This window comes from Camellia sinensis, chromosome 8 (assembly GCF_055761805.1).
Source record: "Camellia sinensis isolate YWXY chromosome 8, ASM5576180v1, whole genome shotgun sequence".
Lineage (NCBI taxonomy): Eukaryota > Viridiplantae > Streptophyta > Magnoliopsida > Ericales > Theaceae > Camellia > Camellia sinensis.
Genome location: NC_138968.1, coordinates 89,761,709 through 89,778,197, shown reverse-complemented (window position 1 = coordinate 89,778,197; position 16,489 = coordinate 89,761,709). Strand labels below are relative to the sequence as shown.

The 16,489-nt window shown below is 39.1% G+C and overlaps 1 protein-coding gene across 3 annotated transcripts in view; it reads right to left on the bottom strand.

Moving 5' to 3' along the window:
• LOC114319475 (D-aminoacid aminotransferase-like PLP-dependent enzymes superfamily protein) overlaps positions 1-16,216 on the bottom strand; it is a 31,655-nt gene extending 15,439 nt beyond the window's left edge. For all 3 annotated transcript variants that reach the window (XM_028266496.2, XM_028266497.2, XM_028266500.2), the window contains exons 1-4: positions 15,930-16,216; positions 15,377-15,857; positions 13,703-13,820; positions 520-650 (exon numbers count right to left, since the gene is read on the bottom strand). In XM_028266496.2, coding sequence (XP_028122297.2) covers positions 520-650; positions 13,703-13,820; positions 15,377-15,857; positions 15,930-16,158 — 959 coding nt within the window. In that variant the 5' untranslated portion in view covers positions 16,159-16,216. The remainder of the gene's footprint in view (positions 1-519; positions 651-13,702; positions 13,821-15,376; positions 15,858-15,929) is intronic.
• Between the last annotated feature and the right edge of the window lie 273 nt (positions 16,217-16,489).

Below are 16,489 nucleotides of genomic sequence, written 5' to 3'. Positions count from 1 at the left end.
GAGAGGCGACAGTTTCAAGCTCCCAAATTCCAAAAGGTAAGAGTATAAGAAAATATCCTCACTTCTACAGCCATACAAGTAATTGCAAAGTCACCACATGACTAATGAATTTTTATTTTTTATTTTTGACTAGTACACATGAGTAATGGAGTAATAGAGATCTCCACATCCAATTTAAACTCTAGAAGAAGATCCAAGCCACATGCGATGACTTCTAGATGCTCCACCCTTCTAAATGTTGAATGGTGGATGCAGCTCGTCAAGGAACATCTCTACAAGATCTATGGGCTTTTGTCAATGTTATAGAACCTTTCCATGCTAAAGAAGAAAGGAAGATAAACATGCATGTTTGTTGACTTAAATGTGAATAAAAAAATAACAAACTTTGTTGCTATCTAATGCTACAATATAGCCCCAAACAGAAATTAAAAATAAAAATAAAAATAAAAATAATAGATTTAAACATTTAAAAATAAAAAATAAAATTCCTTTGGGTTCCAAAGAGTGGAAAGGACTTACTCAATGATTACTTGGCGTATGACCCCTGGAAGGACACCATCCCTGATGGGAGCTGTTTGTATTTCGAAAGGATATGTACTATAATCATGCATGCCTCTTCTCCTAGCATCATCACTATTATCATTGTGCTCCTGTGCACAGATTTCATAGGCGCATTCAACAACTATACAATCGCTAGTAGAAGAAATGTAAACTACACACACATGAACACAACACAAGAAATTCAAACAATTAGAAGGGTTCCATAAGCTGTCTTATTTAAAGACTCTGCAACTTCGAAAATGACATCAACTAAAAGGCCAAGCCACTCTGTCAATTGAACTTGATTGGATAATCTTTGAAAGTAGGTGGGTCACTTGTTAAAGTGTCATCGCTGTAAAACATATTTAGAGCCAAAATAGCCGCATAGATAACATAGAGACAAGAAGTATTTGAAAGTAATAATTGTTATCAAAATTGAATTAAAATAACAATACTATAATATGATTGTTTTAACTTTAACATGTGTGTGTGTGTGTGTGTCTAAATCATAATCACTGTGACTTTTCCCCTCCCTCTCTTTGAAAGTCATATGTCATCTTCAATATTTGGGAATTGTCTTTGACAAGAAAATTAACCAACCAAATCAAGCCTTAAGTCCCATCAAATAGGGTTGACTACAAGAATCATTTTTATCTACTCGACTCTATCAAAGGCCATTTGGTTAGTCAAATGTCTATGACAAGAAAATTATTATGTTTAAAATGTATGTATCAGTATTTATTGAAAAAGTTGTTATCATTAGTTCAATAAATTTAGAAGTGCAAGTATTAGATCATAAAACATAAAAAATATTATTATGGTTAGCTAGCAAAGCTAGTACAATTTTTTGGTAGTTGTACACTAATACAAAAGATTTGAAATTGTATCTTGTCTTCATTTGGGTTGAAAAGCTTCAGACACAGGTAACCCATCCAAAAAGAAACGAGAGAGAGAGAGAGTCAAAGTTGCAAGTATTATTTAAAAGGGCATACTATTAACCACTTCAGGTTGGTTAACGGTTTACTGTTACATGAAAAAGACTAAAATAGTCCCCTTGTTCTGTTTAAATTCATACATTAGAGTACTTCATTTTCTTCTCCATTCTTTTCGTTCAACGAGAAAGTCTCCCCTCTCCCTTTCCATCCTCAACTCTGCTCCTATTCAACAAACTTTGAAGCAGCCCACAGACGAATGGTCCAAGAGGTACACCATGCGTCTCGATGGATTAAAATAAAAAAAAAATTCTTTGATCAGCAGCATATGGAATTTTATTGAAGAAAAATAAATGTAACAAAAAAAGGACAAGGAGTCCTCAAAGATCAAACACAAAGGATTGAGATTAAAATCAAACAAAACTAAGCAAAGACAAGAAACTACGTGTCGCAAACAGCTATCCAATCTCTAGATATCAAAAACAGTGGATCCCACATAGAATCCAAGTTCCCAAATTTGTCTTAAAAAGTCCTTGCATTTCAATCGCAATTATGAGGAGAAACAACACCACCTCTGCTCGAATCACGTCTCAGTCTCCAAGTTCTTAGCTTAGTTCTTTTGCTAGAATCCATTGAGATTGATGCAGCACAAACCTTCAAACTTGAGGAAAGTGACCGCTTACTGACCTCTCAATTAGAAACCAAATAGTATATTGACAGGAAAAAGATACAAGAAAATGTGGTAAAATCTATAAAGCAAGAGAGAAAAAGAGGATCTGAGGAATTTCATCTCTCTAGAGTAAGAAGAATCACTCTTCTCAGTCAAGTTTTCTTACCGCAACCAATAGGCTATAAATTTGTTTTAGTTCTCTGAAAAGGTTACCAAAGAGATTCTCTTGATGAGGTTACAAAGCTAACTAGCTAAAGAACTTACTCATGAATAACTAGGTGACTACTTATGCTAACCAAGTAGATAACAAGCAAGCAAGTGCCAATCAAGGGATGACTAAGGAAATTACCTCAGACTCAAAAGTATGCATCTTCTAGAACTAGGAAACCATACTTCTAAAAATAATCCCCATAGCCGTAACTTTTAAAATCAAAGAAGAAACCTTCATGCCCGTGATGAAGTTTAAAGCTAATAGAGCTTCTAATGACTTCCACCTTTAAATCAAATGACTCTCCAAATTTCTCTTTTCTTTAATTTTTCTCTTTCTTGCATCTCTAATGGTTCATCAAATATGTTGAGTAAAATGGTAAGAAACAACGGCACTTACTTTCCATTAAAATATGTATATATATATATCATATGTTTTTGATAAATAAAGATTGTTTTGAACTGTATTACTAGAACAAAAAAACCTCCAAAGGCGTAGCCATGTACAAAAGTTTTAAAAGCTCAACAGAGAGCTCAGCTATAAAGTCTACAAGGAGTGAGGATTCACAAAAATTTCTTTTGCACCAAAATTTATAAATATAAATAAAAAATAAAAAATAAAAAAGGCAAAAGACTTCTCTTAAGCTTTTGTATTCCTTAGATGGACTTTCCTATACTATTCTATAAAGGGAACACTCACCTGGAGTCTTCAAGCCCGGAGCACTTGAATTCCAAAAATAACCTTAAGGTCAAACAATAATAACAGGCCTTGATACACTCTTTTAAATTGGCCACAAGGATAAAGCAAGAAAATAAATAAAAAGCCACCTTTAACAGCATACAGATGGTAAGGTAAAAAGAAATGGAAAAGGAAGAGAAAGGAAGAGGTCGATGAGATGATGATGGGAAAGGAAATACGGCCGCTTGCTCATTGCACATGCAGAATGGGAAGAAAATTGGATTACCTCTCTGTCCCTATTTGTATGCTTTAAAGATAAGGGCACCAGTTGATCATTTTATATAATATAACACATAGCTAACCTACTGGACGGCAGTTCGATTAACAGTCTACATTTTAGATAATTCATACACAAAAAAAGTTTAACATTTTTGGTATGTTAGGCTTCAACCATTTTACAGTTTTGATGTTGGCTAATGTAAAGAATTCAAAAATGAAGAATAATTTATGCAGCAAAAATGTGCCAAACCATTCACTTTTTTTGATAAGCAAATGTATTATAAAAAGTGCTAACCACACCATATCCCAAGCCTTCTTATTAACACTCCTTGGGCATCCTCTATACGAACAAGCCCAAAGGCCTTTGACCATCCTAAGTATCACCCAAACTATACCAAACTAAGAAGCATGACTATTTCCAATACCATATCTTTATTGCCCAACCTCTTATAGACTCCACAATGCTGCTAGAGAACGACCTTTTCTTACTGTTCCACACCATCAATAAGAATCCTACAAATATGATTACCTCTATTATGTGCAATAGCCATCCCATGGAAGAAAGCCATAAAGACAAATTAGGCACAATGGTTCCCCTCAGCCATACTTCCAAACAACCTCCTTCCCTCCTATTTTATTACTACAAAGTTTCCCAGATTTCTAATATTTCTTCTTGTTCTCAAGCTTGAGCTAAACTCAGTCCTCTTCACCTACTTCCTATGCTGGATCTCCATCTCTTTTCTATATCCCCAAAAAACCTTTTTTTTTGGTTAAAATCCTTCATCCACTCTATCTCCCTCCTAGGAAGCACAAACAATTTAAGAAGGTAATGCGTCGTGCCCAACACTATATTGAATATCAACACGACACTCGTCGGACACTTCCCAACACTAAGATCACATTACAAGTTTGAATAAAATGACTTCAAATCCAACAATAAAACAAAAATAATGTAAATATATCTATTTTCCTCCTTTAGACTTCAAATATTATATTATATTTGACTTATATATTCATATATATAACATAAAATAATTATTTATCTTTACATATAACATATAATAAATATATAAATTATATATTTTGCACATGTCCCTCATGTGTCGTGTCATACATTTTTTTTGAAAATTTCAATGTCGGGCATGTCAGTATTGTGTCCATGTCCATGCTTCTTAGTCTCCCTCTTCTTGATTTGAAACACATTACAAAACCTTGCCCCCCACCCCGCAATTCAACCTAGAAGAGAGCACTCCACTAGAATCATCTCATTGTCTTCCTCCGAAAGAAGTCCTTATCTCAGTGACCCGCTCTAAATATCTTTCCTCATCTTCCTCCGTATTATTGGTCATTGGATATCACCTCTTGATGTTGGGCTCCTTTACTTTCTTTTCATTCCCGACCAATAGACCCCGATTACTACCTGAGGGTATGTATAAAACCAATTCATCTAACTTGTCCGCAGCAACAATCTAATTGTGACGATCCTTGACTTCCTTTGCCTTAGCTATTGTCAAAGGTCCACCCTTTGCAAGCATCCAAACATCATTGTAGGAGCATTGTTTCCCTGCCTCCCTATCACATTCCCCTCAATGTCTTCCCTTGTCCTCCTACCTCAACTGTCCCACACCACACCTTTGCCTAAGCCTCTGGAACCCTATATGCAACTTCTACGTGTGCCCACCCTCAACTCTTAAACACCTTTATAGAAGGGCTTTTAGAGTGAAGCCCAAGAGAAGTAAATTCCCAAGGCCCCAATCCCTATATACAAAGTTTATAAACTTGCCTAGCCTAGTTACCATCTCTTTTTTATTGTAGCCCAGTGATCTCACAACCTCCAGCCCATAGGCCATGCTTTGTCCGTCTTCTGATATGAGCTGTAGGTGGTTGGTCCACATGCAAGCCATGTGCTTTTTAACTAGAATATATGTAGTAGGTCTATGTGGAAGACATGCTTGCAATACCATTTAATCAATGTGTTAGGGTTTTTCCTTTATAAATAATTTCTCAATTCCACAGCAGCAACACTAGCTTTCTTTTGCCAAAGGCCATTGTGAATGACTTTCCTGCTCTTGCTCCTCTTGTTATATTCTCTTTTTATCTCCTAATTCATTTTTATTTTGTTCAAATGCTTCTTGCCATATTTTAAGTAACTAGTATCTAATTTTTTGAAATTTTCATTGGATCGATGCAGAACTTGGTGGATAAAAAATTTTGAATACAATTATTTGATGAGAGGGTTTTGGAGAACTGTTTTTAAGTTCAGGATAGGGAAAAAAATGGTACCCATCATGGCTATCAGATTTGTCTGAGATGAGCTTTTTCTTTACAAGTGTGAGGTTGGGACGGGTCGATAGGCCCCAGTTCCAATCCAATCCTTTTATCATCCATATTTGGAATGTTAGTGTATCTTTCCTCACATCATTTCATTATATATATTGTTAGAATTTCCCATCTTTATCTTCACCTACTCCACTACACACTCCACTTCACCTACCTCCACTTCACCACACACTCCACTTCACCTAACCCACTATCACCTCCACTACACACTCCACTTCACACTCCACTTCACCTACCTCCACTTCACCACACACTCCACTTCACCTAACCCACTATCACCTCCACTACACCTACTACCACATTTTCTTCTATATCTAGATTGTATAGGAATTGTAATTCAATCAATCTTGTAATACATCAATCAATAATACATAAATTCTTACATGGTATCAGAGCAGGTTTAAAATCTAATAATTTCGTTTCACTGGCGGGCGGTAACCTCGTCTTGGCCGCCCGCCGGACCTCTACACGTACCTTCACTCCGCTGCCAGAAAGTCATAGCTGAACTCTTCTCTGCCTCACACATATTTGTTCATCAATGGCGACATCGAGCCACCATCGTTTCCTCCTTGCCTTCTACGCCGGCGCCACTGCCGCCTGGGCACAACAAGTCCGCCAGTCCGCCACTTGCTGGTTTTCTAACCTCCTCATTTCTTCCTCTGACAGTGTCTGTGTAAGAGAGTTTTCGGATAATAAATTCAGGCTCAGTTCGGCAAAGGAAGTCTGGTTTTCCTGAACATGCTCCTCATGTTGAGCAGCCCTTGTTTCAGCCGCATCTCCACTAAATTCATTGCGCTGGACATCAGGTGACCCATCATGAAAAACATGACTGACATCTTCAGTTACAGCTTTCGCCTTCTCAAAACCAAATACATCATCCTGAACATCAGGATGATGTTGACTCTCCACAATCTGTTCCTATGAGTAGCTCAGACCGCTCAGCTTCGAGGAGAATTGGTGCATTTCCAAGTAATAAAGCTCCAGCATTTTCCAAGAAGCCAACTAAAACAATGCTATCGAGTTCACTGCAGCATATTTTCATCCATGAACTGATCTGGGTTTTTCCCTTTCTCTTCATCCAACTGTCCACCACCTTTTGTCCCCCCACTTTTCCTTTCTTTTATTTTCTTATTGTCCACCTACTCTTCTTTTCTTTAAACCCAATGCCTCTCACATGTTTTCATCCACCAGCTTTCACCTCTCATCATGTTCCCCCTTTTCACTTTCCAATCTCCCGAGACACCTGTTTTTTTTTATTAATCTATTCTTATTATTATTATTAAACAACAACAACAAAAAAAAAAAAAAAAAAAAAAAAAAAAATCTATATATATATATATCCCAAACCCATTACAGGTTTTCACAACACCGTTATTTTCTTTTATTTCTTTATTTATTATTATTATTATTATTCTTATTATTATTATTATTTTTTCCTTATACAACCACAAAAATAAAATAAAAATAAAAATAAAAAAAAAAAAACAAAAAAAAACAAAAAAACAAAAACAAAAACAAAACAAAACAAAGCAGCAGAAGAACTGCACACCACTCTTCTTTTATTCATGCCGGGGATCAATCCCAATCACAATTTTACACAAAAAAAAAAAAAAAAAAAAAAAAAAAAAAAAACACCAACACAGACAAACAAACAACCAACCACATCCACAACCACCACCCACAGGCGGAATTTTTTTTTTCTCCCTTCTCTACTCTGCCGCCGGTCTCTTCTTTTTGCCTCCGTCCTGGGCGGCCCTTGCCGGTGTTGCCTCCGTATTTCCCACTCCACTGGGCATGATCACTACTCCCTGCTCCTCCACTGCCGCATATGGCGGCCCTCCAAATCGGAACATCACGGTGGCCTTCCGCTTCAGCTCCTTGTTTTCTGCCCTTAGCACGCTTATCTCTGCTCGCGCATCCTTATACATGCGTTGGAGCAGAGCCAGCTGGGAGTTCACATGCTGCACCTCATTTGTCCTACTCTGCAGCCGGTTCGACAAATTTGTGACCGCCGTCATGCTTTCCACACATGCCTTCAAAGTATACTGATTGGCCTCCACATCCGACTGCACCGCCATTTTTTGCTCCACCGACCGCATCGGAAAGTTCAACGGAGCAAACATAGAGGTGTTTGGTTGCGGTTCACTGGTCTCCGCACCAGTTCTCTCTCTTGTTGACTCGTTCAGTTCGGGAAAGAGAGTAAGCAGACCACGGGAAGAAGAGGAAGAAGAGGCCATTGTCTGGGCAACTGAGTGTTACAGACTCTCTCTCTCAGCACAACGAAGAGTTTTTCAGACTCTCTCTCTCAGCACAACGAAGTTTTTTTCAGAGGTTTTTCGCAGTTTTTCTCTGCCTCTGCCTCAGCCTCAGCCTCCGTCTTATAGCCGAGGCAGCCACGCGCATCGCGCGCCTCTTGCCACCGACCCGACAAACTGGCACGCCTTTTCATGGCACATCTTTTGATAAAGTGAGCACGCCTTTTGATGGCACGCTTTTTGAAAATTTGGGCGCACCTTTTGAGGATGCGATTTTTTAAGGGGTCCGACAAGACTCTGTAAACTGTCCCGACATTTGATTCCGGTTAGCTCCTTTATGGGTCCGACAAGACTCTGTAAACTGTCCCGCCATAGATTCCGGTTAGTTTCTACAAGGGTCCGACAAGACTCTGTAAACTGTCCCGACATTGATTCCGGTTAGTTTCTACAAGGGTCCAGCAAGACTCCGTAAACTGTCTTCTACAACGGTCCGACATGACCCCATAAACTGTCTTCTACAAACGGTCCGACATGACCCCATAAACTGTTTTTCTACAACGGTCCGACATGACCCCATAAACTGTCTTCTACAGCGGTCTGCCACCGCCATCCAGTGTCCTCTACACCATTATGACATCACCATACCGTGTCCTCTACAACGTTATGACACCCCCATACAGTGTCCTCTACAACGTTATGACACCACCATTCAGTGTCTTCACCAACGGTCTGACACGACCATACAGTGTCTCCTATCCTTTTTTATTTTTATGTATTTTCTTGTTTTGTTACTCTCTCCAAACTCAAGTTGGTTAGTTTCTCTCCTCCTTGAGTTTGCGGGGGGCTGTTAGAATTTCCCATCTTTATCTTCACCTACTCCACTACACACTCCACTTCACCTACCTCCACTTCACCACACACTCCACTTCACCTAACCCACTATCACCTCCACTACACACTCCACTTCACACTCCACTTCACCTACCTCCACTTCACCACACACTCCACTTCACCTAACCCACTATCACCTCCACTACACCTACTACCACATTTTCTTCTATATATAGATTGTATAGGAATTGTAATTCAATCAATCTTGTAATACATCAATCAATAATACATAAATTCTTACATATATATATATATCTTCAGTGAGAGTTTGATAGGTAGCAAGATTTAGTTCCTCACTTGGTCCAATAATAATATAATCTTTTTAAGAAAAATGGCAAAGGTAGAATTTTTTGACCGTATAAAGAAGTTAATAACATTAATTGTACCAAAGGTTCAACTTCGATAATTAAAAATGGTCAAATATGACTAGTGTACTGGAAGAATCTTCAAAAGCTTTATGGAAGAGAATAATTTTTCAAACTGAACGGCTTGCTTTTAATTTCAAGGTGTTCTCCAATTTTGATTAGAACCAGGTGTAAGTTGATCATAACTATCAAAATATAGAGACAATCTGAATTATCCAGCGCTAACAGTATAAGCTTCTTCAGACTTAACCCAAGAAGAAAAAAAAAAGGTGCAAGCTTCACAAGTCATTGAATGCGATTAGAGATATAAAGAAAACTCTGGTTTTGTAAATCAATGTTATATTGAGTCATTGACAAAATTTTCAGAATAAGTTATGCTGATTTTTGTTAAAATTCAATGTATAAAGAGAAATAGAGAAATTGATGTATTATTGATTGATGATATTGTTATATATTACAAATGGTGAGGGGCTCCTTATATAGGAGATGTAGTGGAGTAGGTGGTAGTAGGTGGTAGTGGTAGGTGTGTAGTAGGTGGTAGTAGGTGGTGGTAGGTGTAGTAGGTGGAGTAGGTGATGGTAGGTTTTAACAGCCCCCCGCAAACTCAAGGGGGATAGGAACTAACCAACTTGAGTTTGGAGAGAGTAACAAAACAAGAAAATAATCTGAAAAATAAAAAATGGATAGGAGACACTGTATGGTCGTGTCAGACCGTTGTAGAAGACAGTTTATGGGGTCATGTCGGACCAGTGTAGCAGACAATGTTGTGACAGTTGTTGCGACAGTTTACGGAGTCTTGCTAGACCCTTGTAGAAACTAACCGGAATCAATGTCGGGACAGTTTACAGAGTCTTGTCGGACCCATGAAGGAGCTAACCGGAATCAATGTCGGGACAGTTTACAGAGTCTTGTCGGACCCTTGTAAAAGTCGCACCCTCAAAAGGTGTGCCGAATTTTTCAAAAGGCGTGCCATCAAAAGGCGTGCCTAATCCATCAAAAGACGTGTCATCAAAAGGCGCGCCCATGTTGTCGGCGAGCACCGAGAGGCGCATGATGCGCGTGTCTGCCTCTTCATCATGGTCTTTATAAACCGAAGCGGAGGCTGAGGCTTGGAAGCATAACAAACCAGTTGAAACCTCTTCATTCTCTGAGAGCTTGTCGCTAAGAGCTGCAAATCTTGAAACACTCTGTAACCAACCCTTCTCTGAAACACTCAGCAACCCATAACATGGCCTCTTCTTCCCGTCCAGCTACCCAGAACATGGCATCCTCTTCCCGTGGTCTGCTCACGCTCTTTCCAGAACTGAACGAGTCCACAAGAGAAATAACTGGGGCGGTGGCCAGTGAACCTCAACCAAACACCTCTGGTTTTGCTCCGTTGAACTTTCCAATGCGGTCTGTGGAGCAAAAAATGGCGGTGCAAACGGATATTGAGGCCAATCAGTATACTTTGAAGTCATGCGTGGAGACCATGACTGCGGTCACAAACTTGTCGTACCGGCTTCAGAGTAGGACAAAAGAGGTGCAGCAGTTAAACGCCCAACTGGCTCTGCTCCAGCGCATGTATAAGGATGCGCGAGCAGAGATAAGTGTGCTAAAGGTGGAAAATAAGGAGCTGAAGCGGAAGGCCACCGTGATGTTCCGATTTGGAGGACCGCCATATGCCGCAGTGGAGGAGCAGGGAGTAGTGATCGTGCCCAGTGGAGTGGGAAACACGGAGGCAACACCGTCAAGGGCCGCCCAGGACGGAGGCAAGAAGAAGAGACCGGCGGCAGAGTAGAGAAGAAAAATCCCGCCTGTGGATGTAGTTGTTGTGTTTGTTTTGTTTTGTTTGTTTGCTTGTTTTTTTTTTTTTTTGGTGTAAAATTCGGATCGGGGTTGATCCCCGGCATGAAGAAATGACAAGTTTGTGGAATGTTTTTGTTTTGGTGTTATTTTGTGTTGTTGTTTTGTTGAAGAATAAAAATAAAATAAAAAATAGATAAAAAAAAAATATTTTTGGATGAGTTATTTGAGAAAGATCGGTGTGAGGTGGATGATGGATGTTTCAAAATAAAGTTGGGGGTAGTGACCCTGCAAAAGATATATTATTATAGAGTGGGTATTTGAAAGAGATTAAAAGTGTTGTGGAGAAAATAAATAAAAAGAAGTGATTTTGAAATCAAGCGGAGGAGAGAGAGGGGACAAGCCCATGTGATAAAGTGGAGAGAGAGGGTGTTATGGTATAATAAAAAAAAAAGATATATATATATATATAATAAAGAAAGTTGGAGAGAGTGGGAAGCATAATAATGAGTCATGAGTCTGAGTTCAACAAGGGGCAGTGCTTTATAATAAGAAAAATAAAGGTGAGGTAGTGGATGTGTTTGGGAACTGCGTGTGAAAGAGTGTTCAGTCTGGGGCAGTCAATGGTCAAAACCCAGAATGTGTGTGCACGGTGTTGTGTGTAGGTAGTATCCATGCATGCTGGGTCTGTGTATGATCAGAGAGAGAGTGCCGTGGGTGTGTGTAGCTCCAAGCATTTTTGCTTTCTGCAGTTTATCGTCTTGTACATCAACAGCTATGATCTCAGAGGCACCAAATGCCCGTGCTATCTGCAAACAACTAGAACCAACACCCCCAATGCCAGTCACAGCAACGGTATCCCCAGGACGAACCTCAGCTGCATGAGCCATAGCACCATATGCGGTAAAAACTGCACATCCCAAAATAGCAGATTCTGTATACGGCAATGTGTCGGGTAGAATGCACAAACCATGTGCTGGCACGACACAAAAATCAGCAAGGCCACCCATGCACACAACACACCTAGCACAAACACACATAGTCACACGGGTTAGGGGGGAGAAGACACACACCCTCATAACAAATACAACAGCAATTGCTCGGACTCGGAACGCAATCTGGTATGCTACAACAATCTAAGGTTCCGATGCAGCAACAAACCCAGCAGAGTTCTACAATTTTATTGCCAACCCGAGGTCAATAGTCACAACTAGAACAACCAGCAGCAGCAGCATCAATAGGTGGTGTCGGACATCTCTGATGAAATGTTGCCGCCGTTGATGGCGAAGAACTCGAAGCTATGTGTAGAAAATTCCAGCGGGCAGCGAAGGCAAAGTTGCCGGTCGGCTGCCCGCCGGTGAGAAAACAAATACAGGCCTAAATCTTATAGCTCTGATACCATGTTAAAATTCAATGTATAAAGAGAAATAGAGAAATTGATGTATTATTGATTAATGATATTGTTATATATTACAAATGGTGAGGGGCTCCTTATATAGGAGATGTAGTGGAGTAGGTGGTAGTAGGTGGTAGTGGTAGGTGTGTAGTAGGTGGTAGTAGTAGGTGGTTGGTAGGTGGTAGTAGGTGGTGGTAGGTGTAGTAGGTGGAGTAGGTGATGGTAGGTTTTAACAATTTTGCATGTGAATAAAGCAAGTTAAAGCCATATTACAAAATATAAAAACTTAACAAAAGGCATAGCTTGAAAGGGCTCTTGACTTCTATTTTCCTTTCCACCCATAGGCATGTTAACAAATGATGTGAATCCTCACAAGGTAGAGGAAAAGAACGGTGTTCATTGCATTTCACATAAAGATGATTCATCATCAATCCTACAAGGTAAAAAGTAAATGCACTAACTTGACCTGAAATATCTCGTTTGTTGGAATTATTCTTATTCTTTAGTATATGCATTTTTTGGTTAACTATGTACTAAAATCTTCTAGATTGAGCAAATTTTATGTCACAATATTCGATTTTACGACATGATAAATAATGCATTCATCATTCAGCCGTGGGGATCTGTTTGAACCAAAATTTAATATCTCTGCGATGATGCATTCTTCTGTCAAAATACTCTGTCGAATTTGCAATGTTGCAGTATATTTGGAGGGATGATGGTGCATAATTGTTTCTAGAAGGCTTGAGCTAAAGACATATCATTTCAAGAGAGAATTAATTGGCGGTTAGCGGAAGTTACTTGCAGGACAAATGGCACTTCAAGAGGAGATCAAGAGGAAGTTGTTAGTAGACCACATGTCATTGTAGGAAGGTGGTAGTTTTTGAGGTGGTCATTGGTAATTATTGTAGGATTTTTATCTATAAATATGTAATTTGCATTCATTTGTATGGACTTCAATATTTTCGTCACTCCTACAAGAATTAAATCTTAGGAGCAGTTTATAATCTTTAGGAGTAGAATAACACTAGTTTGTAACCAAAAACAAAATTATGTTCATTGCCAGAATTTTTGTTCTCTTTGAAGATTAATGAAATTATCTTTTATTAGTCTTTAGTTTCTTATTTCACTTCCATCATTTGTTTCTTTTGAACCACTTGTTGGAACGTATATGTGTTGTTGGCAAAGTTTGTAGCCAAATCTTCTATTGATTGTGGCTTTGACAAAATTTTGTTAACAGGATCCTACATAGGTCTTGCAATATTTTGACAAGTTTAATGACAAAATCTCATTCAGAAGTGAAAAAATGAATACTCCTAAAAGCAACCAATGAAGTCAAACATTATAATTATAAACCTCTCACCTTGCGGCAGACAACAAAAACATTTGTCACACAACCTTCTAGAATCTGATCCCCATTATTTGACAATAAGAGCTCAGTAGCTGAAGGTGGCCTCAACTTCTCGAGAGACTTCCTAAGCCTACCCAAAAAAACAAATTGGAAAGGGTAAATTACATTGACCACCTGACTAATACATATTACTCCTTGAGGTTTTAGATATTACACTAACTTCCCCTATCAGTGCTTTTCAGTTAATGGTGGCAATGGAAGAGGTGAAATAACCTTACTACCCTCACTTGCTTCATTTTCTCTCTCCCATCCACCCCCACACCAATCGCAGCCTAATAAGCTTGGACACAGATACGGGACAATCAATTTTGAAAAATTCAAGATATGCACAAGGCAGAGATACTGCCCAAAAATAAATAAATATTAATTTAGGGCACATACGTGGTTATGTATGTTTTTTCTTCACTTTCCCTCCCTCGTCATATATTATAGTTCGACTCCAAATCAGCTTTCTAAAAAACAAAACACACACACGCACACACACAAAGGTGTCTTCAGGTGTCCAAACACAAGACACAAGCCCGTGAAGCATCCCCAAAGTGTCTTGCAAAAAAATTATAATTAAAAAATTGACATGCCATATGGTGCATCCGACACTTGGACATGACACCCATTTTGAAGTGTCTATGCTCTCTCTCTCTCTCTCTCTCTCTCTCTCTCTCTCATCGTAGCTCTTCTCACCTATCTCCACCACAACTGTCTCCCTCTCCCTTTCGCACTTCCCACTCCCACAGCAGTATTGGCTCTTCCCCTTCATCCTTCACCCTCTCTCATGTTCCCTCTTTCTTTCCTAATTGACCCACAAAACCACAATCCATTGCCACCACAATCCTCCTCTCCATCTCTCATTGCCAACCCACATAGCTACTTGCACCGTCATCCACCACCACTTCCACCATATAATCAAGCCCTCTCTTCCTCTTTTCTTCACACCCTTACTCTCACCTTTTCAACTCAAAGCTTTCACTCTCTACCCCTTAATCCATGGCACTGTTTCCCCAAAGCTGACTTTTGGAGTCATATTTGTTCATTTTCTGTCGCATTGTTAAAACCACCACAATTGGTCCTGTTGTGCTAACAACCAACTCCAGCAAACCCTTACCCATAAATTCATCAACAACCTCTCATCAAAAAATTGTTTATAAGGACATTGATCACCACCAAACCTCAAATTTCGAAGTAAAAACCCTGCTCCCTTTTTCTTTCTCTGAAGCTATGTTTCTCTCTCTAGAAATACAAAAAACAATAGATAAAGGAATGCATCCTAGTATATCCAAAGCGCTCTTCATGGTTGGGAGCATTTTCTGGGTTTTAGGAGTAAAAAATAAAAAATAAAAATAAAAATAAAAAAGCCGGTTTCTCTATAACAACCAAGATATTTGTTCTTGTTCTTGACATTTCCAGTCCTTGATGTCACTTAATGGGTGGGAGCAATATGTAATGCAACTATAAACCTTGGGGAGGGAGGTAATTTCCACAACCTTGGTGATATACTAATGTATTAGCCAACAATTTGAAGGAGGTCAATATAATTTACCCAATTGCAGGACATGTTGCAAAAAATCACCATAACAATAAGTCAGTAACACAAGTATACACACACAGCCCCAACAAGCAAATAATTACCTAACCCAATCTGTATACTTTGCATTAGCAACATCCCTACCACGACCCACCACGGCCAAATGGGCACCATTTTCTCGAATACCAAACAGACGAGGCACATACATCCCCACATGTACATACACATCAAAAACCCTAGAAATCATTTCTTCTTCTTCATCTCCATCCTCAATTTCGCTCACTTTCTCCCAATTGCCACTCACAAGAGATGTAATTGACAATTCCTCACCACTTTTCCTCTCTTTCAATGCCACTGGCAATACTTTTCGCATCGAATCGTTGACGAGAGACTGAATCACCGATTCCCATCTTGAAGATCGCGTGAATGGCGATGAAAACGAGTCCATAGAATTTCCGGGTTTGAACAAAAGCTTGGGGTTGGAATCGAATAGAATTGTAGCGGAATTGGAGAGTCTTCGGAGATGCCTTTCCCAGAACAAGATGAGTGAAGCATTGTTGTGAGTGCGAGTGGTGGTGTAAGCGCCTGAAATTGTTTCGAAATTGAATCTTGTGTGTTTCCACAGAAAATTGAAAGTAGAATAGTTTCGAAGAGTACCTGGGTGGGATTCGAGGAAGGTGGATACGGATGGAGTGTCGGAGGATGGTGAGACGACTCCATTGATGAACAGAAACCTGTTACTCGACATTTTTGTTTTCGCCTCCCCGAATCTGAACGTTTCTGTTGGTAACCAACCAACAACCAAGTGGTCAGTCCTAAGCCACGCTCGTCCACTTTTGTCTTTTGTCAACCTTTGTATGTGCAGGCCTGAGATAAAGCCACTCATATTTTTGTGAAGTTTTGGCAAACTTTTGGCATTACACTCTAATTATTGGCCTAAGATTGAAATGTGTAACAATTTCTTTCACAATATATATATATATATTTTTTTATTGTTATACGCCCAATCATAGGGTTGGATTTATAGCCCTGTATATATATATATATATATATATAATTGATGCTCAGGTGTATGTTTTGGATTTTATTTGCCTATTATGATGTTTATGATCATGGCATAGTAGTAATAGCTCAATGTAGTTTGTTCCTATTATTTTATGATATTTAATGCTTCTGTTAAGGGCTTGTACGCTATGTATATCAAGTTAAATGTCCGT